This window comes from Zeugodacus cucurbitae, chromosome 6 (genome assembly GCF_028554725.1).
Source record: "Zeugodacus cucurbitae isolate PBARC_wt_2022May chromosome 6, idZeuCucr1.2, whole genome shotgun sequence".
NCBI lineage: Eukaryota > Metazoa > Arthropoda > Insecta > Diptera > Tephritidae > Zeugodacus > Zeugodacus cucurbitae.
In genome coordinates this window covers 18598972-18626660 of record NC_071671.1, presented here as the reverse complement: position 1 = coordinate 18626660, position 27689 = coordinate 18598972, and the positions used below count along the sequence as shown (strand labels likewise).

Here is a 27689-nt window from a genome sequence, read left to right as displayed (position 1 = left end):
AAAAACTAAAAATTTTCATATTTGCTAATTTCTAAAAAAACCTAAAATAGTGCGATCCTTCATACCAAATTTTATTTCCATAGCTTTATTTATGGCTTAGTTATGGCACTTTATGTGTTTACGGTTTTCGCCATTTTGTGGGAGTGGCAGTGGTCCGATTCCGCACGATTCGAACTTAACCTTCTTATGGTGATATCTCAATTTTTACTCAAGTTACAGTTTGCACGGACAGACACACATCCGGAATTGAACTTGACTCGTCACCCTGATCACTTTCGTATACTTAACCTTATATCTAAATCGTTTAGTTTTATGACTTACAAACAACCGTTATGTGAACAAAACTATAATTTGTTAATTTAAGTTATGATAAATCTGGAGCGAAATTCATCTATCATAAAAACAGTAAAAGTGACACAATTTTATGATATCCTTATCCATATTATGTATATTTTTTAACTGCTAAACGCAATTCATTCAGTTAAAATTCATCAAATGACACATAGTTTTATGCAATAGTAGATATATATATATAGTAGTCGAAACTCGCATTGCATTAATAGCCACATATTTTACATCTAGCATTTATTTTTTATGTATGTATTGTATATAAGTATAAGTATATATGTATGTAAGCTCTTGCTACGCATACTTTATATTATTTAGCAAACTTCAAAATCACGCGACACGCGCATATTAACAAACTGCTGCGCATTTGGATATAACAACCAATTTATTAATTGTTGTTGTTGTTATAATTATAGAAAAGAACTGCTAGCGCTGTTTTAGACAGTTCAATAATTTTATTCAAATTTGTTGTGAAGAAATGACGTTTTCAAACTACAAAACAAATTGTTGGTTATATTAACTTAAGAGTGATAACAGTGTGAAAGAAAGGCAAAACTTTCGGAATTCTTAGTGGGCGCCTATTTCAGCAGCGTTCGAACTAAAATCCCTTTTGATACTGCTTCGATTCGAGACGCTGCTGCAGCATTTCCAGCTGTCGCTTTGCCTCGCATTGTGGAAAGTTGGTCATTTCATAGTACTGTGGCGCTAAGGTGAGTAGCCATTCCGCTGGAAGAGTGAGGGAAATTATATAAAGAAAAAAAAGAAAATTATTATTTTTTAGTTAAAGAAAATTTTATTAAATTATTTCCAACTTACGCTTAATATCTGTAACTGTGCGTATATAATTCTTCGTTGTCAACACGAATTCATTGTAGATGACCCAATCGGGTTTATGATCCAAACATGTAGACGGATGTAACTGCACATTTTGATTGTCTTTAATGGTCAAATAGTGACCGGTGCGCTCCAAATGCGCGACCTGCATGAAAAAGCCCTGCACTAAAGCTTTACGTATATTCACGTAATAATCTTTGGATGTAAATTCGGTGCTGCTGCGTTTCAAATTGAAACGATCCATAATGCGTGCGAGCTGTTGACGCACATTATCGGCTGATTTCAATGAACGGAAATTTATAAAATTCTCATACGACCAATTGGGGTCTTCGCCACCTAAAACAAAAATGTTAAATTAAAAAAAAACATTAAATTTAAATTAAAAAAAATATTAATTATTACATTTTACAATTATTTTTTTTAATATTAATTATTTTGATTTTAATTTTAAATATATATATTTTTTTGTTTTTAATTTTAATTACTATTTTTTAAATTTTTAATTTTATATTATTTAAATTTTTTTTATTCAAGTATTTTTTAATTGTACATAATTATTTTTTTTAATATTAATTTTTTTTTATTTTTTATATTTTAATTTTTTTTTTTAATATTATTATTTTATTAATTAATTTTATTTTTAATTTTTTTTTGTATTTTTTATATTTTAATTTTTTTTTTAATTTTATTAATTTTAATTATTTTTTAATTTTATTTATTTTTTTATTATTTTTTTAATTTTAATTATTTTTTAATTTTATTTAAATTTTTTTATTTTATTTATAATTTTTTTATCTTCATTATTTTTTTATTAATCAAAAATAATAATAAATAAAATATTGGCTTGCACTTACTCTGCTTGAAAGCATGATAGACATTCAACAACGTCAAGTGATCACCATCGATGTGCGCGAAACGCATCTTTGCCTCATCAGCTGCCTTCTTAGCCTCATTTGGACGCACAAAGCATTGTGGCACTGTTGTTGTAACAGTATTTAGAAAGGAAGAGAGAGAGAAGAGAAAGTGGTTTGGTTTTGGGTTGGCGGCGTCACGGTATCCATTGAACGCGGCACAATCCCACACAAACGCAGTTGAGTTATGTTTCACAGCAAATTTGATGATTGTAGGAGAGATTCCTATTTTTTTGCTTTACTAAACTTCGTATTTAATTTTTGTGCAAAATTCTTCAACTTTCATTTAATTATTCTTTTTTTTTTTTTGTTTTTATGAATTTCAAATTATTGCAAACTTTTGCTGATAAACTTCGAATATTGCGATTTTAGAGCAATTTTTCAGTAAATTATGTAAATTGTCACTAATGACAATGCCTAAATTGGCAAATGAAATTGGGGTTTGGTTGAGTAATTTTGTCGTGAGTTTCAAGAGCGATTTTGTTTTTGTATACTTGCAATGCACATAATAAGCTTTAAAATTTAAACCGTTAAAGTGAAATTATTATTTTTTTTTTTAATAATAAAAGTCAATATTTTGTTGAATAGTGTGTGGTTTAAAGTTGTTGTTATCGCTCGTGAAACTGTTTTCAGTGGTGAATGCAAAAGACAAATGAATTGATAAAATTTTTCCTTTGCATTTTTACTAAAAATAAGTACTTAGCAACAGTAAATGAATGGAAAATAAATCGACAGTTCGTTAGTCGTTAAAAATGTCACTATAAATATTTAAATAAACAATTTAATAAAAAAAACTCCTGTTTCACTGCAATTTAAATTAAAATTTTCTTCTATAAAAACGGAATCTCTAGCTTAAGTAGTTCCTAGTAATTTGATAAATAAAAAAAATAGAAATTAAATCTGTTGTTAATAGTATAAGTTGTGAAATTGCTGCATCTTTTCAATTCTAACTCAATTCACTCAATCTCAATCTAACTCAATAATAATTCGCCCTAACCAACAAAATAAATTAAATTTCACTAGCCTTCAAAAAAAAAAATAAATAAATTTCAAAAAACAAAAACTAACTGTTTGGTTTCAAATAGTAACAAATAAAAAATATAAAGCACGCATTTTGTATTGCTGCGCGCATTCTCACCCGACAGCATTGCCGTAATCGATAGTATCTCATTCGAGCAATTATGTTGACAGCTAGCTATCAACATTTTAGCCAACTGTGGATCCAATGGAAATTCAGACATGACGGCACCCAAATCCGTGAGATTACCATCATCATCCAAAGCAGCTAAGTAATTAAGCAATTCCAAAGCACGCATAAGTGTTTCCGGTGCCGGTGGATCCATGAAATCGAAATGCACCAAATCATCAATACCAAGTTTCTTCAATTGTAAGACAACAGTACCTAAAAGTATATACATACATTATTATATATTTCGTTTTTAATATTCATAATAGTTAGGCCCACCTAAATTGGAACGCAAAATTTCTGGATAGGTATTATCCTGCATTTCATTTTTATAAGCCTTTTCTGTGTATAAACGGAAGCATTTGCCTGGGCGTGTACGTCCAGCACGACCAGCACGTTGTTGTGCCGAAGCCTTGGATATAGCGGAAATAAGTAAACTCTCTACACGTATACGTGGATTGTAGACTTTCTGTTTCGCAAAACCGGGATCAATCACGAACACAACACCATCAATGGTGAGCGATGTCTCAGCAATATTGGTGGATACCACAACTTTACGTCCGATGGCGCCGTTAGCATTACGTGGTGGTGCCGGCTCAAAAATACGTTGTTGTAAATTTGGTGGCAAAGTTGAGTATAGTGGTATACATTTAAGTTCGCCAATATCTGAACCCAAATTGTCGGTTTCACGTTTAATACGCTTGCATGCCTCCTCGATTTCCTCCTGACCAGTTAAAAACATCAATATGTCACCTAAAATATTTAAAATTGTTATCAAGGAAAATTTCAATTATTTAAATTATTTATATTTACCTTCAATATCTTCGCACATATGTATTTGTATAACGGTACGTATTGCTGCTTCCAAGTAATCACGTTCGGGTTCGGGTGTATAGAAAATCTCTACTGGATGCGTACGACCCGGTACGTTCATTAATGGTGCATTATCGAAATACTGTTGGAATTTGCCAGCATCCAAAGTGGCTGACATCACAACTAATTTCAAATCACTACGTTGTCTTATAACTTCTTTCAGCACACCCATCAAAATATCTGTTGCCAATGTACGTTCGTGAGCCTCGTCCAACAATATAACCTGATATTGTTCCAACATAGGATCAGACATAGCCTCACGCAACAACATACCGTCTGTCATGTATTTGAGCACGGTTTTGGCAGACGAACAATCTTCGAAACGTATAGAATAGCCCACTTCTTCACCAAGTCCGACGTCCATTTCTTCGGAAACACGTTGTGCTACAGACATAGCTGCCACACGACGTGGTTGTGTACAAGCGACACCCTTTTTACCTTTTGTCAGTGCAAACTCAACGCACCATTGTGGAATTTGTGTGGTTTTACCTGAACCAGTTTCTCCCACTAAAACTATACATTGATGTTCGTTTAACAGACGCATGAAGTCAGCTTGATATTCAAAAACCGGCAGCGTAATACGTTTCTTGTAAAGATTGAAATAGCGTTGTGTATATGGTTTCAGATTGTAAGGGTTCATAGTGCCCGGCTGGCGCGTGGCACCTACTACGGCACCGGTCGCAGGAGCACCTGTAGTGGCATTGCTAAACGCTGTCGAGGACGGATCATAATCCCTAAATTATAGAAAATTAAATATATAAATAAGCTTAGGTAAATTGCGCGAATTCCACATTTATGTATATGTATACAACAAAAGCACTTACTTTTTCGCCTTCGAGTTATAGGTTTCACCGACTTCTATGCGCCTTTTCGACATTTTAAAACTGTGCTACTTAGCTGGAACGTTGTTAAATTACAAAGTTTTGTGTATTTCACACACTATTAAACGTTTTAGAATGTTTTAAGAACCAAAAATGCACGCGAAAAACACGCGTTAAACGTTTAATACCAAACTTTCGCAGCAAATAAAAGAAAACGAAGTTGGTTGTAAATAACCGATTCGAGCAGAGCTGCATGGGTAGTACTTTTTACAATTACGGAATTCGTAATTATTTGTGTGTATATAATTTTCTACATCAAAATTATTGTTTAAAATAAATAAAATGTATAACATAAAAGTATATTATTCAAAAAATATATATACATGTTAGAAATTTATAGAAAATTAAAAATTTTAAACATTAATAATCAGTTTGGTCGCACTGGTGCCATTTAAAGTGTTGCCTTGTCGTACAATATGAGTAAATTCAATGCAACACTGTTTTCAGACTGGAGAAACAGAAAATTTGTATTGTGGTCTGGCTGTGAAAATTGTTTAAAAATTATAAAATTGGCAAAGAAAAGTGTGCTAACTTGTGTATAAACATGCACCAGCGATATTACAATAATTTGGCATAAGTGAGTGTACAACCAGTGTATCGAATATGATGGAAATTCCGATACAAGTAGCTGTACGTATCTACCCCTGCTTACCACCGGCTATAACAACACCTATAACAGCACCACTACCATCAGCTGGCAATGTTGTAGATACGCAATCCATTTTAGGGGCTGATGAACATTCGCAAATAACTACGCAAAAAGATGACAATGGCAATTTCAATGCGAATGAAAGTGCTGGAAATAATGCTCCCACGAATGTACCAAATGAACCGACAAGAGCTGAACCAAACATCTACGTGCAGGCCATACCAATGACTGCACCAGGATTTCTAAATTCGGCACCCACAGCTTTGCCTGGTCAATTGGACAATGGTATTGCTGCGGGTTTAATGCAAGTGGGACCGCATTCATTTCCCGTGACTCATGCGCTATCTATGGATTGCACACAAAGTCAAATTTACCATCAAACCGTATTTCCATTGATTAGTTTGTTTATGGAGGGATTCGATGCGTCTGTGGTAACATATGGACAACGTGGTACTGGTAAAACATATACACTGTATGGACCTAGTTTAGATTGTGTATATAGTGAAGCCGAGCAGGGTGTGGTGCACAGATGTGTGCGTGAAATATTTTCCCATATGGCGAATCATCCAGGTAATATTTCAAATTATAAAAAAAAAACAAATATTTTCATTAATATAAAATATTTTTCGTTTCCTAGAACGTACTTATGCTATAAATATCGGTTGGGTGGAAATAATTGACGATGCTATTCATGATTTATTGGGCGTGGGCAATGTTCATTGCAATAGCATCACGGAAGTATTCCATTGGTTACAAATTGGCTTAAATGCCAAACAGTCTGCTAACAGTAACGACGATTTATCTATAAGCCATACACTTTTTACGCTTACACTCGAACAACAATGGGTTTCAAAAGAAGGTCTCATACAACATCGCCTGTCAACTGCGAGTTTCTCCGATTTATGTGGCACTGATCGTGTATTCATGTTGAATGCACTAGATCAGACGACAAGTTTGCCCAAGGATGTGGGCCTGCAAACATTGGAGCGTGTGGTGAACACACTTACTGATCCAGCACTCATGTATGGTTCCAACGGCAATATACCTTATAATCAAACCACATTGACAACACTCTTGAAAGACTCGTTTGGTGGGCGCGCACAAACTTTACTCATTCTATGTGTTTCACCGCTGGAGCGTGATTGCAATGAAACCATCTGCAATTTACAATTTGCCTTCAAAGTACAATGTGTCAGAAATTATGTGATTATGAACACATTTTCGGATGACAACACACCCATCTCACCGGAAGCGTTGATGCCAGAATTGCCTGGCGGCGGTGGACGTGGCGTACCAGTGGGCGCCGATACATTCGGGCTGCAATTTGCGGCAAGTCAGTGGTACAAATTGGTAGCCAATGCAGAAGGATTGTTCTCAAAGTAAATTGTGTAAAATAATTTTTGTTTTTACATTTTTAGTTATAAATTATTCCACAGATTGGCTGCTTCGAATGCGATGACTGACCTGGACAAAGAACAAATTGAGGAGTGGCTTTTTCTCAAACAAGAGTGTGAGGAATGCTTAAGCTCTGCTGAAGCTATACGTTCACAGAAACAACTAGGACCCATACAAGAGGCGGAAGAGCCTGAGGAGGCTGTTAGCGATCCCGAAACTTCATTTCAACAGAATTCGGATAATGAATCCGACTGTGAATCGCAACGACCTGATTTAATGGAAAAGCTAGAGACACTAATGGAGGAGCTACGCATTAAAACCGACACTTTAATACATGATAAATACAAAGAATTTATGCAAAACCAACCGAAAGCTGTCATGGAAAGTCAGGAGAGCACAAGACATAAGGAGCCAGCGCAGAACTTAGATTTGGTACTCAGTGAGCAACGCTCAACTAGTGAAAAATCAGATGAACGCAAGCCATCAATGGGCGGTATGTTGTTAAGACTTACTTACTTAGAAATGTATTTTTAATATAATTTTTTTTTTGTTTAATTTATAGGGCGACGCCGTTCGATACAGCCAGGTGCCAGTCTTTCTAGCGCCGAAATCGCCATGCTCAACCGAGTAGCGTCGCGTGAACAGACAGCACCAAAAGCCGATGACTTCCTCGAGAGTTCAGGTGACCTGCAGCATGCCGCACAATTACGCGCTGTCATCAATTCGCCACTGGAAAATGTACAAAAGAAATTGCGCAAATTGGACACAGATATCGAAGCGCGTCAACGGCAAATCGAAGAAGTGGAGCAAACAATGCAGTTGAAGCAGAACATTATAACGGAATTGGTGAAAAACAGCGACACACGTTCCACGGCCAAGCAGCGTTTCCACAAGAAAAAATCCAAACTCGAATCTGAATATGAGAAGACCAAAAAGCAGTTGGCCAAAGCAATAGTGCAGGGTAAGGATAAGTCGGAGATCGAACGTTTGCGCGCCTTAATCGCGCACATCGAACAGCGCCTGCAAGATCTCGCCTCAATGAAGCATATCGCCGGCGAGAGTGGACAAAAAGTGAAGAAGCTACAACAATCGCTGCACGAATCCAAGAAACTCATCGACGACCTGCAAAAGAAGCTGAAGAAGGATCGCAAGCAACGCGAACAGTTGGAGCACGAGTTGAAAGTACTTAAAGAGAAAGAAAACACGCAGAACTCCAACAATAAAGCGCTCGTGAAGCTGGATGGAGGCGCGCATACAGCCGAAGATGCCGAGCGTGGCAAGAATCTGAAAGAGGTGCAAGCGCGCATCTCGCATTTAGATCATGTGTTGCGTGAGAAATCGGAGAATTTGGAACAGTACGGCGACAATGCTGAGGGCACCGGCGAAAAGGAGGGGCTGCGGCATGAAATACGGAATCTGCGACGCACACGCGATCATCTGTTGGAACAACGTTGCGCGCTCGATCGCAAGTTGAAGCGCGACAAGGTGCTGTCGCAGCGAGAGGAGCGCAAATTACTCGAATGCGATGAGGCCATTGAAGCCATCGATGCGGCGATTGAATTCAAGAACGAACTTATCTGCGGCCACAAATCCATTGACACCAGCGAACGTTTGCAACGTGAGAAAGGCGAACAGATGCTGATGGCGCGTCTCAATAAACTCTCCCCAGAGGAGATGCGCACGCTGTTGTATAAGTATTTTGTGAAGGTAATCGATTTGCGCGACTCTTCGCGTCAGTTGGAAGTGCAATTGATGCAGCTAGAACGCGAACGCGATGCTTGGGAGTGGAAGGAGCGTGTGCTGTCGAATGCAGTGCGGCAGGCGCGTCTCGAGGGCGAACGTAACGCCGTACTCTTGCAGCGGCAACACGAAATGAAACTCACTTTAATGTTACGCCATCTCGCCGAAGAGACCTCAGCTTCAGCATCGGCTAGTTCGTTGAATTTCAGCGATGCACAACAACAGCAGCAACAACAACGTTACATGCGTCCCACGCACCTTGCATTGGCACATCAACAACAACTGCACACAGCTGGCGGCGCGCTTAACGCTACATCGCCATACTCAGACTCCGAACTCGAAACCGATTTCTATAAGCCCACAGTACCAGTGAGTGGTAAAATTTTGAAACCACCTAAACATGGTGAAATGGAAATCTGTCCGCTATCCGATGCTTTGGCGAAATACAAGCCACTGGACAAATTCAAAGAGAAGGAGCGCGAATCAAAGAATAAACTATTTGCCAAATTTCAAGTACTCACACGTTACGCCGGCCATTCGGTGACTGCCGCCGCGGCGGGTTGTGGCGCCGACGAGCAGCATGGCGGCAGTAGTAGCCGTAAGAAGGATAAGGAACAATTAGCAGCGGCCATACCACAAGAGAACCTAAAACGCTTAATATCAACAACTCCCGCCACGAAAGTGACACGTCAGAAGAATAAAATTATCATACAGGATGCAACACGCAAAAATTAGTAAGCATTGCAGTGTGCTATTTACTTTAGTTTTATAACTCAAAATACAAACAAACATGCATATATACTTAAAGGGCTGAGTAGTGAGGAGTTAAGTAGAAATTATAATACTAATTTCTATGTTATAAGGTCACTCATAACGTTTATTTTTTTTTAACATATATGAATTATATGTTACTTTGGTAGCTAACGTACTATTCCTTAGATTGTCACAAATACGTCTTCACGTAAATATTCCTATGTGCCAGGTGCTTTTGTACTTGTTAATTATTTGTTTACATTATATGTATGTATTATTTGAATAGCATAAAGCAACATGCTACATAACTTAGGTATTTTTTAAATATTGTGCAAAGAAAATTTTCATAAAAATATGTGTTAGAAAAAAGTCATTGATTTAATTTTGCGAAATCAATTAATTTTTTTATTCTTATTATTGTAATCAAAATAATCGTGCTTTAGTTTTTAGGAATTAACTGTGCTTTATATTTTTTTATTTGAAAAATAGTATTTTCAAAAATATTATTTTCAAATAAATTATTTTTTTAGTAAATTATTATAATTTTCAAATTTTTTTTTTTCATTAAATTTCTATAATTTATATTTTTTTTAATCCGTGACTTAACAAAAATGTTAACTAAAAATATTTTTAAAAATAATTTTTACATCAAAAACTTTTTTATTTCATTCTTTATTTTATATATATATTTTTATTTTATTATATTGCAACGCTATTATTTTTATTGTGTTTTTATGTTTCAAATTTAATACCATACTAACTTAATTTTTAGCGGTGCGTTTCATGAAATTTTGATTTCTATTTTTTTTTTCTATATTTTTGAAATTTTTTATTTTATGTAGAAAATATGAACATGTTTTTGAATTGAAATCTTAAATTTTTTATAATTTAATAATTTTTTAAAGTAAATTGTTTTTTTTTATTTCTAAAAAAGTTTCATTAAAAAACATAAGAAATTTAAAAAAGTGTAATATTTTTTTAATTTAATTTCTTTCTATTTCATTTATATTTTTTTCGTGAAAATTTAATATATTTATTTTATATTGTAATGAAATGTAATCTAGAAATCGAAGTGACACAGAATTTGAGTTTTTGTAATTTATTTATTTTTTAAATTATTATTTTTTTAAGCTATTATTTTTTAATTTTTGTTTTTAGTTATTATTTTTAATTGCTTATTGTTTAATATTTAAAATAAAATATTTTAATTTTATATTTTTATTCAAAATTATATATTTATTTAATTCAATATTCAAATTTTTTTTTTTTTTTGTGGAAATTTTGAATGTTTTCCCCAAAAAATATATTATCATACCTAAAAAATAGCACAGGCACTTTTCTTAATGATTACAATTATGACTCAAACTCAATACTCATATTAATTATAAATAAAAAATATAAATTTTTAATATTTAAATAATTTAAAAAACAATGAAATTAAATTTTTCCTTATGGTAGCTATTTTTTACTTCCTAGTTTACACACATACAAACATATGTAACACTAATTTAAGCCTAATTTCTAAGCTCAATTTTGTACACATAGTTTTTATAAGTTAACTACATAGTGTCATAAATATAGCGCGTAAACCTTCCGATCTTATCCTAAGGGAAACTATTTTTAAGTTCGAAAATTGTAAAATGTACTCATTCGAATATAATTTTGTACTTTTAAGCAAACTAAGTATTAAACGCTGCAAATTTATATGTATGTATTGCTCAAACCAGCGAAACGCAGCAAAAGCGAATGAAGGAGACAGGAAGCAAGAAATCACATTGAAATACTCAAACCCACTTAAAGGCATTTAAGCAATTTCTCGTCTATATATTTCTAATTGTAATGTAGTCTATATTGCACACAAACACACACACATACCAACATACTTAAGTACAGTAAAAAGTTAAATATATTTGAAAAGAGATTTATATGAAATATACATATGTATATTTCGTGAAAAATAGTAAAAAAGACACTTTTGATACCCTCGAAATTTACGAAGTTTTGTTAACAATAAAATATATTATTATATATTTTTATTATTTTGTTAGCAATTTCGACGAAAAGTAATGAAAAGACATTTTTTTCTTATTTTTATATGTATTTCTGAAGAATAATCATTTTTTTAATATAAAATTCGCAAATTGTCAGTTAAAACTAAATTTTCAAAATTTTTTCCATGAACAAATATGTATTGTATTCATAAATCTATATATACAAATTAAATTGCAATTAAATGCCATATTATATTACAAATATACAAAAATATTCATAAATATTAACAAGTTAAATAAATATTGCAATAATATGTAGAAATTGAAATAATTATTTTTTTGAAATTATTTATGAAAGGTAAGGACATTTTTATTAAGGTAAGTTTACGTTGAGTTGACATGCATAAACTTAAACATAATGATTTCTATTACATCCCTGCATTAAAAAGTTTTGAAACCAAAATTCGCTTGGTAAAAAAATATCTTTAAAATATTCATTAAATTATTTTCGAAGTTCGTCGCTTAAGTCTTTTTATTGGCAAAAAACCCTACAATTTCGGTGGCAAACTTCAAAACATAGAAAGTAAATCCAAAATCCCATATAAATTGCTTATAGAAAGAATAACAGTACCTAACAAGCAACAACAACAAGTTCTACCACAAACTGTTATTTTGTTATTATTATTGTTGTTATGTTATTTTACAATTAAACACATACATCCACACTGTAACTCAAATAGAACTCCACCCGTTAGCTCCACGTGCTCGCATGAGTCATATTTCAAGCCTTTTTATTTACACCAAGCAAACAATGCTTTACTCATTCTAACACCACAAATGTGGGTAATCAAAACAGAAGCGCCAATAATGAATGTAAACAAATAAAAATATCAAGTGCCGGTTGAAAATTACCCAAAACAAATGCGCTGCTTTGCGCAAACTCACTCTGTACCGCACAAAATTCCCCTCAAACATGGTATGTTATTGTGTAAACGGTACATTTTGTTTGTTTAACGACAAGTGTGTTGTTTGAACAGTTGGTTTGAAGCGATTATTTTAGTTTGATGGTGGAAACTTTGCAAAAGTGGTTAGCGAAGTTCTTAATGTGGACCTGTAAAATATCAAAGAATTGTCTCTAGTTCCTATGAAAATATATGCATGAGAGGTCGAATTAGATAGCATAACAATGCGAGAGAACAGTTACTGAACCCTCTCGCAATTTAGTTTTGAATACTATAGTAGATTAAACTCCTACCTATCCAGACTGAACCCCAGTTAGTGTACTACAAGCAAAGAGTCCACGCATGCCACTAATCACCTCTTTGCTTGCTCAATTAATCCCACCCATCTAACATCCCTACTTCTTTGGTCCGACTGCATGCCGATTCAGCCAGGTTTAGGTAACCAATACAACAACAACCCCAGACGTTGTCAAAAACTTAGGAAACTAACATATCAGCTAAAGCCACTAGGAGTGCTGACAGGTGTCAGTGTCTGATTGGAAGACTTGCCAGTAGACTGTGAACACCATACAATGATTATTTTAGAACTGCTAAGCAGTAGAAGCAGATGAGACGATAGTACATTTTCTATGTGGATGCAAGATTTTGTATAGGAACAGAATGACAACGATGTCTCGGAAGTTGCACTTATCCAACTTGTTGAATTGAATAACTTTATCGAGTCTAAAGGGTGGTCAGAGGGGACGTGTGGGGGTTCTAGTCCCGGTGGGTCTCTTTAACGACTAGGTGCGTCGTCCGATACTTTACCTTCCTACCTAACTACATACAAGTCAGCTGATTTTTTGGACATTTTTATTGGTTCTGAATTCCAAATTCTTAATTTGTCTGATAAATTGCTTTTTCTCTCATTTTAACACCTCTTATGTTGTTTTGGGTCTTTCGAGACATGTTGAAATTTTTTTCGAATAAGTTTTAGCCAATTTGTTTAATTTGAAAACTTGAAAAGGCCTTCTCCAAAGTATATTTTCAAGATTCCGTCTTTAACTGATTACAGAAACGTCCAAGGAATCGTTATTAGCGCTCTCCACAGTCATGGAATAATCTACTACACAGGGTGTAGGGGTAGATAAATACACTGTCTATATGATGATCTCAGAAGTTATGTGTAAGGCGGTAGATAAGAAGTACACGAGATTTCTATTGGCGCTCGATAGAAGCCAATGCAGGAATATGGTCGGCATACTCACTGGTCACTGTTTTGTGGCGGCCACGCCTACAAGATGGGGCTGATAGAAATGTTAAAGGAAAGGAGTTTTTCTACGAACAACTTGTTGTTGACTGCTTTACTTTCAAAGCTTCTACGGATAAATTGTGCCTTTCTACTATACTCTCAAAGCTTTTAGGGATATACATATTTAAGTTCTAAAATTTTTTATAATGCCAAAAAATTAGTAGAAAAGAATTGCTAAGAGCCTATAAAAAGGCACTTGAACTTCCCTAATTCGAATCAACATAATCCACAAAAATCTTGCAGTTAGAGAGGCTTCGCGTTATGGGAGGTAATTAGTATGAAATTTGACTTCTATTGCCAATTCAACCAACTTCCAACCACCGTCTCATACAACTTTCATATATTTTAATACTTTAAATTAATGTTTGATATATTTCGAAGTCAAGTCACGCCCCCTCCGCCCCAGTAACTTTAGAATATTCGCAATAATATTCTAACAAAGCTCCAAAAATGCATAATTCTCGCTAAATTTCGGGTTTTACAACCAAAGCGCCATCGAACCAGCGAACTTGCATCAACACAACTCAAATTGGTCGCATGTTGCAACGAATATCCCCGCACAGTGTTGCTGTGTACACGCAAAAGCAGCAAAAATACTACGCTTTCATTACGGCCGACAGCAGGTTCGAGCAAACATTGCGCGAGCCAATGAATTCAGTTAGCGTTTGGATTTGTTCGTGATAGTAGGGCCGCGCGTCGTTCACGTTTCAACGTATATATTTAGGGAGTCTGTGAGTGTTTGTCAGATTGTGTGTGCATGTGTGTGTGAATCGAAACACATACGACAACCACACCAACAACCCCCGAGACGGTATTGTATATATACAACTACAGCAATAGCAACAAAAACTAAGAACAAAATAATACCGAAGCGACGAAGACAAATAGCAATCAAGCGAAACCGGTTCCGGTGAACTACGCGTTCGTTTGTTGTATTGTGTGCGTGTGTATACATACATATATATCTGTATATATATATGAATTGTGGTGTTTAATTTGGTTGGTGTTTATTTTGCATAAATTGAAATTAAAGAAAATTTAAATCATTTGTAGTGCATTTACTGAGTTTCGTGTGGAAAAAAGTTTAATGAATAATGAAAATTGGAAAAAATTTGTGTAAAGTGTGGTGAATATAAAATGAATTAGAGTGAAAATCATAAAATATGCCAATCTTAAGCAAAGTTAATTCGCAAATTTTAGCAATTTATAAAGGCTGTGCTGCGGCGTTTTGCGTGTGTGGTGTGCTAAGAGTCACCCCCGTGGATTAGTGGCTCTTTGCTGCTGCATACCGCGCCCCATAGCAAACATCAGTTTTTCAACAAACAAATTTTGTGCTAATTTTTTATGAAATATGTCATCAGTGCAAGCAGCATCAACTTAACTACAAAATCAGGTGGGTCTAAGCGCAGGAAACCATTGAAAATAGCTTTGTTACATGCGGAAAACTACTTTAAAAGCTTATCTGAAGGGTCGGCTGCTCGTCTAACAGACGACGTATGCGTCGCCAAGCTTTTCAATAAATTTTACAACAATTTAATGCAAAATAATAATAAGTATATTAAACAAAAACAAGTGCAAACTTCGTGAAAAACTGCAAATTAAACACACTCCGCCACTGAAGTCTCAACTATCGATTTTTCGCTTCACTTTATCGCCAATTTTCCATGCGGCTGCCACAGTGAGCGTTGAGTTTTCACAGCAGCAGCCGCAGCAGCGGCACCCTCGTTTGTTCCACAACGCCCCAACGAGTACGTCGCCAACCCCTTGTTTTGCACGCAACACATACGCATGAACACACAACCACATCAAAAGGGTGTGTACTTTGTGTGCCGTTAGACGGCGTATTTGCCGTGAAAAAAATGCTGAATTTCCTAAATTCTTGGGTGCGGTGCACTTTCGTGCCTTCAAAAATCAAAAAATTACTATGCTTCGCTACATCAAATACTGTCTTAATAAAGTTCAAAGTTTACTCTACTGTTTACATGCAAAATATAAGCTTCCCCGTTCAGTTTTCATTTATAAATTTGCATTTGAAAAAATTAATTTTCTTCTGAGCATATTCGTTTTGTAAATTGTTGTTTTTTTTTTTCTTTTAGTGCCAAATACATATGTATAAAGCAATTAAATGCGCATGTCCTGGTTCAAACTGTCAAATTGCAACTGTCAAAATCTGCACATTGTGCTGTGTTGGGTGGCAGCCACAGCAGTCATCCCTGTTTCGCATGTGGCCACGTGTTGCAATTTTTCATTTAGCACATTTTATTGTGTCGGATAGCGTGACTACTCTGCTCCTTTGTTGTTTATCGGCAGTAATTTGTAGTGGTACATGGTGAATAATTTGGAGTCTGGAAATAGTTAAAGCTTTTATAATTTTTTTTTGTATAATATAATTTCTTCGGTTTACCGCTTAAGGAGGTAGTGTAAAAATCACATGGACTTATTTAAAACAGTTAGAATAGATACATTAGCCATTACAACGATTTAGTAAGGTATCAAGAATGATAGAAATACACTAATTTACGACAATTTCGTCCAGTTACTTCTTTGGAGTTTATGTGACAGAAAAATGCAGCGGTCCGTGATGTCATGAGTGACAAAAGAGAATATTTTATTTACAGGTACTATGACAATTAGTTCATTTATGACGTTAAGTATCTTGTGACTATCATTCTTGTTGAGATAGCTAACTTTATACTCTCTTGTATTAAATTCAACTTTGTTGTTGTTTTCTCATGTAATTTTGCTAAAAACTGGTAGAGTCATAATTTTTCAAATTCATCATGTAAGTTTATTGCTTGAGATTTTAGTTGGAAAAATAAATAATCGTTCAGAGCTTATAGTAAAAAGACTTGTAAACACATTTGGTTACTCAATTTGTTCTCTTATGCTAGTTTTATCAGAAAAAATATACTTGTAATCTAAAATTGCCGAAAGAAAAATGTTGCAAATGCCACATAACTACATTAGTCATTGAAGGTGGTCTTTTTTTTCTTTCTGATAGTTTTATTTTCCCTCGGATATATGTAAATAGATACAATATATCCCAAAATTTATTTAAATAGAGCAAATGTTGTTTTGTAATTTTTTAGAGGTTTGAAATCACCGAAGAACTTTTCAACTGATAACAAATTTAGTTCTAATAAATGGTCTGCAAGTTAAGCTCAATGCTTTGAAAAAGCTTAATATAGCCTTAAGGGCTAGGTGGGTTTCAAAATTTGGAACTTTGGATCTGGTTTTTTTTTTTTTTGGAAACGTCATGGGACATGTGGTTCCAAAGGCTGAGCTTTCGGAATTTTTTAATAAAAATTTCAAATAATCAAAAAAAATTTAAATATTTATGCCCGGTTTCACAGTTCGTCTTAAGTTGTGCCCAAATAAAATCTTAGCTAAGCATTATTGTTGACTGAGTACTCATTTGCGTTTCTCAGTCGGTGCTTATTTTCTATAAAATTATATTAGGATATATGGCAGCATGATTCAATTATAGAAGGTTTGGTAAGTAGTGACAGCAAAGTTTTGACACTGCGTTACAAAAGGTTGTATTTCCGAAGGAAAGAAAAAGGGGAAAAATTAATTCGCTTTTTTTGGGAACGTAGTTAAAAATATATTCCAAGTAGTATAAAATATACTACTATTCTCGAACCAAAATTAATAATTGACATGAAAATATGTCCTGTTTTCTTCGAATAATAGTTTGAATTTTTAATTTTTATGTAGGTGAGTGACGTCCAGTAAGAGAGTTAATATCTATTAGTCATAAAGAATAGAATATTTAACATTTTTCACATGAAACAAACATTTAATTTTATTTTCGGAAATTAGCATTAAAATTATATAATAATTGATCAGACAGCTACTATACTAATTAATCTGGCAGAATTTGACCCACACATTATGATTTCGTTTGAAGTGAAGCTCTAGAAAGATTCTAGCAATGGATAAATAACGTTGATTGATTACTTGATCTTTCGAAGAGTGAGTTACAAAAAGAGACAGAGTTAAAGATATAGACTCAATTTCCTTCTATGGAAAATAAAACAATTTTAAAAACACAAAAGTACTCTAGATTCATTGTGCGACTGCTCTGAAGATTCTAAGAAAAATCTCAAAATGTATTATTCAGATGTTATAATAGTTAGTATGTATATTTCTACTAGACTTGACAGTGTTAATTTCGGGAATGTATATGAAACCTATGAAATAAATCCTTAGACACCTGAAAATCACCTGTTCTCACATACATACATGTACATGTCTCTAAATATTACGGTTCCGCTTCAAGGAGAAGGAACATTTAGATCAGTAAAACAATATAAGGGTGATTGATTACATAACCTTTTATTGGGAGAATTGCAAAAGAACAACTAGAGTCCGAAAAATATTCCTGATTTCCTTATGCGAGAAAGAAGTAAAACAGAAAAAATAGCGAAGTACAATGAACACTTTTTATTTAAAATTAGGTTTAAACAGTAGTTACGTAACAAAAATTGAAGATAACTGGACTTCTTTTAACTCCTTTGTTCTTCCAACCGGGACAGTTAAAATAATCTTCTCATATCTTTAGTTGTTACTTTCTGTTTTGAACTCTCTTTTGAGACGAAATATCGGTATCTAATCTGCAATCCTTGTAACTGCGCCTTTTTGGCAATCGCCTGTTTTGGTTTTTCTTTAATCACTTTATTCGCAATATCCAGAGTCAATAAAAAACGCGATTAGTTATCTTCTCGATATACATAACCGTATATGTATATAAATGAAACGGTTATGATAGATTTTATATTAAAAATATGATTGAATCGAACAATTTATTTGAATTTTGGTAACATAAAATTCGAATGTCAATAAAAAAATCGAGAAAAACATATATAAATGAAACAATATTGTCTACCTCTTGCGTTGATAAATATGTGCTACTATTTACAACTTTTTGAACAATTTTCTGGATAAACTTCGGAAAAAACATTATTGTTTTGCTAACGCAGAAGAGTTGTCAAAAAAGAGTGAAACCTTTTATAATTGAATCATGATATGGCAGCACAATGAAAAACATTTGTTTACAAATACCATCTGACATATTGAAATTATCGTTAATGAAAAATAACTTTGCGACGAATAAATTTAGAATCTGGGAAATGGATGGAAACAATAAAAGGACACCGAATTTCACCCCAAGCGAGTGGGGGCACCTATTGCAACTCACAGGAAAGCATATAACCGTCATTGAATGCAAGAATTTCCAAAATTTTTTTCAGCAAATAATTTTTATTTTATTTTTTTGACAAATAAGTTAACAATAATAACAAAACAAAAATCAGCTGTTACTTAAGCACTGCTTAAGTCTCCCATTTTCAGTACTTAAGCAGAACTTAAGTATGAACTGTAAAACGCAATATTTCTGCTTTATTTTAAGCACAACCTAAGCACTGACTGTGAAACCGGGCATTAATTCATTTTTGAATGTATCGATATAAAAAAATCGAAAAATGCAGCTTTTATTTATCAATCATTTGTCAATTTTTTTCAATCATCATTGAAACTTTTTCTTATTTACAAAATTCATTAAGTTCTCCATGTCAACAAAAATAAAAAACCAACTCACATTTCTCGCAGTGTAGTAATCTTTATTCGCCAAGCAACGCTTTGACCTGTCAACACGCACACACAAACACATATGAATTCTGTTGAGAGTACTTTTTTGCAGAAGTGATACTTCTTATTTTCCGCTGGAAGCAGCATCAACAGCATCATAAATAGTTTGTCTACACTTGGTGCCTTGCTGTATACATATGTACATGCGTATATATTTACTGCGTTGTTTTTGTTGTAGTAGTCATTCGTATTATCCTTGCACGACACAGGATATTAACCCTCAGCATGTTAGTCGCGCTAACAGGCAGCTGTAGAGACATTCAGGCAGGCCAGGCCGTCAGGCTGCTGTCGGTAAATACATCGCTAAGAACACACACAAACTTACGCTCTACGAGTATGAAAAGAGGCAGAGCAGCCAAGCAAGTGTCGTTGATGATGAGGCCGCAGCGCATTTGGTGGATAGTTTTTACATTGCTAAGCAACATTAGTTAGTTGTGCTGCCAATGCTTCATAAAAGGTCCCGTTGCTGTGCACAGTTGTATTGCAGTCGGTGGGCACTTTAGTGTGCTGTTGTCGTTATTGTTCCAATATACTTTATATATAGATATATAGTTGTAAATATATATGTATGAGTGTGTGCTTGTCTTCTTATTTAGTTTCGTTGACTTTATGTGTGTTGTTGTTTTCCTTTTACATTTTCGGCATTTTTCTGACTGTGGATTTCACAGCGTATATACTATGTATGTATCATATTTTTAAAGTATTCTCTTATATGTAAGCATGCACTTAGGTCTATGACTTATTTTTATTTAGTCACCATGAAAGGCATCTCTATTTTGTTGTTTTAATTCTTGGTATTATTACAGTTGCTGTGTCGGTCGTGTTGGTTGACATTTTCATTTGTTGTTCTTGTTGTTGTTTTTTTGTTGAGTACTATGTTAAGTGTCCTGTTGCTAAGTGCAAGCCAAGGATGCACATTTTTGTTTTAACTCATACTTAACATTCGGTTATAAAGATATGCATACAATACATGTAAATGTATACGTATATGTATGTGGTATTTGCGTTCGTTTTATAATCTAGTCTTCGTAAGTAATTGCGAAAAATTTGCAAAACTTTGTAATATTTCGCCCATTTTTTGGAATAATACTGCCTCAAACTTATTTATTTATATTTATTTTTTTAAGGTTATTTGAGAAAATAGATTGCAATGAAATTCGGTATATAATACTTTCTTGACAACCTAATAACACGGATAGAAAATGTGCGAAATCGGTTCAAAACCACGCCTACTTCCCATATATCTCAATTTTGTATTCCTTCTGATTCCATCACTTTATACTATATACATTAGAAACCAATGAATATTGCGGAATAAAACTTTACACACGTAGTTTATTGAAGATGTGGCACCACTTGTTGAAAAATTGTCGAAATCGGACTATAACTTTTCAAGACCCCGGATATGAACATGAAGAACTCAGTGCCTATAAGTAATTTGACACCGAAAATATCGGCAAATTTCTCGATATTTGAATGCAATTCGGAGGAAATTTTTTCTTCTAATAGTGTGTCTCTGTGCCAAAAATCGGGTCATAACTTCCTCTAGCTCCCATATACCATATATTCGGATTATCAAACTTCCGATGGGCTTTATTCCGCATATACGAAGATTTCAAGACCGGAGCATCCTCATGTAGAGACCAAGGTGGTAATCTGGTAACCGATGTCCAGGGCATACTGGGATTATGGAGGGAACACTTCTCCGACCTGCTGAATGGCAGTGAGAGTACATCACCAGGAGATGGCGAACCCGATCCCCCAATCGATGACGATGGAACAGATGTTCCATTATCCGACCATGAAGAAATTCGAATAGCAATTACCCGCTTGAAGAACAACAAAGCAGCGGGGGCCGATAGATTACCGGCAGAGCTATTCAAATACGGCGGCGAAGAACTGATAAGGTGCATGCATCAGCTTCTTTGCAGAATATGGTCGGAAGAAAGCATACCTGACTTTTGGAATCTCAGTGTGCTCTGCCCAATCCATAAAAAGGGAGATCCCACAATCTGCGCCAATTACCGTGGGATCAGCCTCCTAAATATCGCATACAAGGTTCTATCGAGCGTACTGTGTGACAGACTAAAGCCCACCGTCAACAAACTGATTGGACCTTATCAGTGTGGCTTTAGACCTGGAAAATCGACAACTGACCAGATATTAACCATGCGCCAAATCTTGGAGAAGACCCATGGAAAGAGGATCGACACACACCACCTTTTTGTCAATTTTAAAGCTGCTTTCGACAGCACGAAAAGGAGCTGCCTTTACGCCGCGATGTCTGAATGTGGTATCCCCGCAAAACTAATACGGCTGTGTGCTCCGTCATGATTGGGAAGGACCTCTCCGAGCCGTTCGATACCAAACGAGGTTTCAGACAAGGTGACTCACTATCGTGCGACTTCTTTAACCTGATGCTGGAAAAAATTATAAGAGCTGCCTTTCGTATACCTGGGAACCAGCATCAACAACACGAACAATGTCAGCCTCGAAATCCCGCGCAGAATAACTCTTGCCAACAGGTGCTACTTTGGACTGAGTAGGCAATTGAACAGTAAAGTCCTCTCTCGACGAACCAAAATCAAGCTCTACAAGTCGCTTATCATTCCCGTCCTGCTTTACGGTGCAGAAGCTTGGACGATGTCAACATCAGATGAGACGACACTAGGAGTTTTCGAGAGGAAAATTTTGCGCAAGATTTATGGTCCTCAGAACATTGGCAACGGCGAATACCGCAGACGATGGAACGATGAGCTGTACGAGTTATACGACGACATTGACATAGTTCAGCGAATAAAAAGACAGCAGCTACGCTGGCTAGGTCATGTTGTCCGAATGGACGAAAACACTCCAGCCTTGAAAGTGTTTGATGCAGTACCCGCCGGAGGAAGCCGAGGAAGGGGAAGGCCTCCACTCCGTTGGAGGGACCAGGTGGAGAGCGACATGGTTACACTTGGGATCTCCAACTGGCGCCGAACTGCGAAGGAGAGAGAGAGGTGGCGCACTATCGTCGATTCGGCTATAACCGGCTAAACGGTTGCAACGCCAATCACATACATACAGACATATGGGCCAAATTATGTGTTATTTTATTTATAATTATATGAATAAATTGCGGGAGTATAAAATGTTCGGTTGCATCCGAACTTGGTTTTTCCTTAATTGTTTATTTTATAATAAAAGTAAATTTTCAAATAGAAAAAAGCACACAATTCTAATAATTAAAGAAAGCTACATAGTATTATAACTTATCGATTATTTTCGATAACACTTGAGAGAATACTATGACTTTACATTGTAACAAATAAATTCAATTTGTCTTCATGTGTAGAAACATTTTTACAAATACACACACATATATATATTTTCTACTAAAATTATGTAAGTATATAATCTTAATTCGTTCCGATGTAAACATGTCATAAGTGCAATAAAACCTTATCACCACACCACAATAAAAATAAAATTACCAAATAAAAATAAAAAGCAATTTGTTAAAATTAACTTAATTAAAATGCCATTTGTTTGTCAGAAAACTGAGAAAACACCAAAAGATTTACTTTTATCACCATCTATTCCCAGCTTGGGTCAAATGTCAGCTCAGCTTAGTGATAAATGCAGTGTTTATGAACAAATCAAACGCAACAATTTGTTTAACTTATCAATGCAGCTCTACAGCATAGAGGCGCGTCTACTATTCAATGCTGATAAATAATCATAAGCGTACAATGAAGTAAATTAAGCAGTTTTAAATGAATTATAACAGTTGCAAGTGGGCGCGTATTTTATAGCTGCCTTCAATACATGCAACGCAATAAATTTTCATTGCTCTTATGGTGAATGGGTAGTCAATAAAACGTGCATCCACAATTGCAGCACGAACGCTATAAAAATGCCGACTGCCATACACCCTTTATACACTCTTTAATGAAGAGCAAACAGTAGCCGAATTAGCTGTCAGTTCAATAAAGTCAAGTCCAAGTCAAGAAAAGTCGTTTGTGCGGCCATGAGTTCGGCCATGGCGACGTTCAGGTTACACATCATTTGTTGGGCGTTCCGGTCGGTGCATTGGACGCACTACATATGGACTCAAGTGCACTTGAAATTTAATTAAATCCCAAAACAATTACCTACGTGAAATCTCTCGGCTGGCGTAAGTTTAGAGTCCAGTTGCTACGCGTGCAGGCGCTATGCAACATTGAAGAGGCTTTTTTGCACTGTTAGTCTCACATGTGAATCACTCACATATGTATATATTGTACATACTTATGTTCAGTTAGTCCCTTTATTGCGCGACCACAAATTTGTTCCACTCATTCTCACTCGTCACCATTACAGCGCCGAGTTCGCGTTCGCTGCGGATGACATATGTGACCATCAATTTCAGTCAACGCCAAATCGTTGCTATTCAAGCCACCATCATTCAGTCAGTCTCGGAGTACGTCCATGTCTGTCTATATTCGCTATATTGTCGCCTCTGCCACATACATATATTTTGTCGGTATTTAAATTTAATTCAAGTGGCTTTTGTTTGCAGCCATATTCTGTACATTCTACAAACATACTCGTACACATACAGTACTTTGTGCCCCCGATATGAGCGGTGTATGAATTAAATTATGTCTGGCAGCGTTATTTTCACCATCGCACCGCTGTTGTTGTTGTTTTCTTTTTTGTACAAATAAAATTGCTCTGAATTTGCATAGTATCCCTTTTTAAATGTTCAAACACAATGCGCCCTAAATTATAAAATTGTGTCTGTGTATAGAGGAAGTCGAAAATGAAGCAAATAAATTCGCGGCAAAGTGAAAATTCGTTTTTTGTATTTTATTAGCTTTTTGTTGTTTTTTTGTCAGTTTGTGTTTTATAAATACGAATACATCGAATTTTTGCGCGTGTTGTGGGGTGCTTTTATACATTCATTTTAATTAAAATTATGCCGTTATATTTACATATAGATTTATAAAAATATTGTAGTCTCCACTTATATGAGTCAGTAGCTTGCTCAACGAAATATTGTATACAAAATAAATGTAAATTTAACCCTCATTCCCTTACGGGCTTTTTATAGGAAGCTTTTTCATGGTCAAAAAGGTCATAGGAAGCTTTTTCGAGAAATGTGTTGTTTCTTTCGAACCGAACGTTAGCAAAAACATCTGTGACGTTCATCTCAAACTGGAACCCAAGTCATTCCAACTGATAGTTTTAGTTGAGATTATATATCTATCCATTTTGCATACCTTAAGTGGTAGGCTGAAGAAATACCATTAAAGGCAGTCTTCTAGCCTCTCAATATTTTTTGCTTCAAAAAAATTCTCAGCTTCCTATAACTCCTTATTATTTTGAGGTCTGAAGATGTTTCTGGGTTCAAATCCGGAGAATATGCATTTCGAATCATCATTAATGCAATTGTGCCATCGTTTTCATGTGAGACATGTGTTGTGAGACAGTGAATCGTTTGTTTGTGAGCTCGACATTCTCATTTTACTCAAATTTCTGCCCGGCGAATAACTTTTCTATGTTTGGAAACGAACAAAGTCGCACGGGTCTAAATCTTGAGAATACAGTGAATGGGGCAGTATTTCGGAGTCCTATTCGATCAATTTTGTCAGCAATTCGACGTCGTACCGGTACAGTACGACGGTATAGTAGAATATTCTATCCGTTTTGCCCTTCTCCATGTAGTCGATGTAGATCACACTTTGTGTAGAAAACGGTGGACATTATCTTTTCGACCGAAAGGACAGCCTTCTTTGAATCAGGATCACCGGGTGATGTTCAATGTTTCGATCATTCTTTAGTATCTGCTTTGTACCAGTGGATCTACGAGAAAAGCTCTTTCGGATTGCGTCAAAACACAGCTGTGGAGTGGTTTAAATGTTTGTATGTTCTTGTGGAAGATTTATCTTTATGGAAAAAGCAAATGCTGTTCCTTGCGCCGACAGCTTTCTCACACTCAATCTTTCATGCATGATATAACCTGCCTATTGAGATGCGGTAGGAATCTCATCACATCTTTCATTCACATATTTCATGCATCATCAATCGGCGGTCAATGCGGGTCAATTCAAGATCGTACACTTTTGTCGGCCTACTTGGTCATGGTGCGACACAGTTAAAAGTCTGTTAACCAATTTTTGACAGTCGTCATCGTTGTAGAGGCGTATTCATTCCCTTCTGTGAACAATTATCGAATCTAACCAACCAATATTGTTCTTTAAAATGTTTTTCAAATCTAAAAGAAACCTATTTCCACACAATGCGCGGCGGAGTTAAGTACTTATCGGACAACTAATTTATTTTGCTGCATATTTTGATTTCTATAAAAATAAAACAGTTTTTTTCTTTATTACTGAAAAATGAACTTCTCAAAGAAGAAGATTTTTTATGAGTTCCCCAACAAATCCATGCATATTTGTGTGTGTCAGTTTTATGGCCTTTAAAATTATACATTTTCAATTTGTAATACTTTAATAATGTGGATATATAGACACAAAGTTCAACAACTTTTAGACATATTCATCCAAAAATTATTTTCACAACTTCTTTTCGTGCGCTTTTTCTTGCGCGCTTCGTGCAACAGGCAGACAGACGAAGTATTTTGTCAATAAAATGTCACGCACAGTCAGTCATTCAACGAGCGTCACACTTCAATTTCAACAACAGCAACAGCAACAACATTCCAATGCTTTCAACATATTTGCTGGATGCGCCAGCCGCACACACCAACCAACCACCCACATACATAAAATGCTACGCACATACACCCGCGCCACTTACACTGTTGGGGCAGCGCATAAATGCCAGCGCCTGTGGCAACACTGATACGGAAGTCACGAAATATAACGCTTTTGTCTGCATTGTTTTGTTATTATTATTATTGTTGTTGCATTTGTTTCTTCTTTGTTCTTCTGCTGGTGTTTTCTGCTTTAGCGTCCATTACATCCGTTGATTTTCATTTTCTATTAAAGCATTAGTAAGTGCGCTCGTCAATGTCGTTTGCGTATTTACTGGTGTTGTTGTTGTTTTAATTATACTTAGCGCGTTTTTGTTGTTGTGCTTGCTGGCGGGGCATGACATATGAAGTGGCATTAAATGCCACCGGCTGTGCGCACTCACTTACTTACTTTACGGACTTACGTAAGTCTTGAGGCACGAAGCGGCAACAACAATTGACTGGTCCACGCAACAGTAGCTCAGAAATTTCTTTCAAACATTTTTACGTAGTACTCTATTAATTGTTGTTTTTTCTTTTCTTACTTTGAGTATGTTTTATTAATATTCTTTTAATACAACGTGCACAATGCGCTTTTGAGTGTCACTGCGCTTTGACCTTTTTTCTTCAACTTCTCTTTGGGTCTATACTTTTGACAGCTTGCTTAGAAGCATTTGCGGCACATTTTTGTTGTATTTGTTGTTGTAATGTATAGCATATTTTGAAAACGTTTTAAATTTTATATATGGCTATATTTCATTTTAATGCCTTCTACTAATTAAGTATAGAACCAACTGTGCTTTTGAGTACTACCAAAATAAAAGTGAATATATTGAGGACTTCCGTTTTTCCAAATACATGTCACATGTATATTGCCCTTCTGTTCTAATGTCTACTTTCAACCAAATTTATGCCCTTTGTAGTCGAATTAAATGACACGTGTCAGCTGCATGTCGCGCCTAAGTCAACATAGCGGAAATGGTTATATAACGGATTAGTTTTATGAGTTATACAGTTAATGTCGCTAAAAAGCTGTTCCAGAAACCAGTTTCCAACCCTAACTGCTTTAGGCTTATTTCAAATGGAAATAGTAGAATAGGTCATTAGGAAACGGGAGCGATTCTTTGCCCAGTTGAAATCACACCCTTACGTATAGTTACGTAGTTATGTGTTTAACGTTGCTGAACAGTTTACTGACCATATGTTGGATTTGGTGAAACAATATGAAAAACAAAAGACATTAATTATTTATTTTGTAATCCAAAATACTACTTATAGCGGTAACCTCAACAAACTTAAATTTTTATTTTTCTCAAAGTGCGAGGTTCTATAAAACATAGACGAAAAAATATTCACATAATGTTTTAGACCACCATCTCTTCTTTGACTCTCCCAAAAAGCTTTACCCTCAAAAAGGAACATTTTTAAATATTTTTCCTCACCTTTAAAGCCCTTCCACTTCATTTTCCAGTAACCAAACTCCTCCACTCGGTAAACGGAAATTGAAC

The 27689-nt window shown here is 35.2% G+C and overlaps 4 protein-coding genes across 55 annotated transcripts in view; 2 read left to right on the top strand and 2 right to left on the bottom strand.

Annotated features, from left to right (window-relative positions):
- Positions 1-556: 556 nt before the first annotated feature.
- Positions 557-5207, bottom strand: LOC105216806 (ATP-dependent RNA helicase DHX15 homolog). Its single transcript, XM_011191479.3, has 7 exons — positions 4977-5207; positions 4093-4886; positions 3559-4032; positions 3232-3495; positions 2037-2159; positions 1165-1518; positions 557-1074 (listed from the first exon to the last, which is right to left on the bottom strand). Exons 1-7 carry the CDS (start codon positions 5027-5029, stop codon positions 947-949), a joined length of 2190 nt encoding a protein of 729 aa, XP_011189781.1. The 5' UTR covers positions 5030-5207; the 3' UTR covers positions 557-946.
- Positions 5208-5439: 232 nt separating this feature from the next.
- On the top strand, positions 5440-11571 carry LOC105216805 (kinesin-like protein costa). Of its 2 annotated transcripts, XM_029043215.2 has the most exons (5): positions 5440-6252; positions 6320-7061; positions 7119-7570; positions 7640-9551; positions 11246-11571. In XM_029043215.2, the coding sequence occupies exons 1-5, from the start codon at positions 5637-5639 to the stop codon at positions 11376-11378; spliced, it is 3855 nt and encodes a 1284-aa protein (XP_028899048.2). In that variant the 5' UTR covers positions 5440-5636; the 3' UTR covers positions 11379-11571. The 2 variants fall into 2 exon arrangements, with proteins under 2 accessions (XP_028899048.2, XP_011189780.2); XM_011191478.3 differs by lacking the exon at positions 11246-11571 and having other exon boundaries at positions 5441-6252; positions 7640-10146.
- The window catches only part of LOC114804952 (uncharacterized), a 339668-nt gene continuing 323198 nt past the window's right edge, over positions 11220-27689 (bottom strand). The window contains exons 1-2 of one of the 2 annotated variants that reach the window (XR_008471749.1): positions 16219-18148; positions 11220-16159 (exon numbers count right to left, since the gene is read on the bottom strand). The gene's annotated coding sequence lies outside the window, so the exon portion shown is untranslated. Of the gene's footprint in view, positions 16160-16218; positions 18149-27689 lie in introns of those variants that run through there. The other variant, XM_054233383.1, reaches the window with a different exon arrangement.
- The window catches only part of LOC105216804 (cell adhesion molecule Dscam2), a 147580-nt gene continuing 134564 nt past the window's right edge, over positions 14674-27689 (top strand). For 49 of the 50 annotated variants that reach the window (XM_054233341.1, XM_054233342.1, XM_054233334.1 and 46 more), the window contains exon 1: positions 15074-15207. The gene's annotated coding sequence lies outside the window, so the exon portion shown is untranslated. Of the gene's footprint in view, positions 14814-15073; positions 15208-27689 lie in introns of those variants that run through there. The other variant, XM_054233333.1, reaches the window with a different exon arrangement.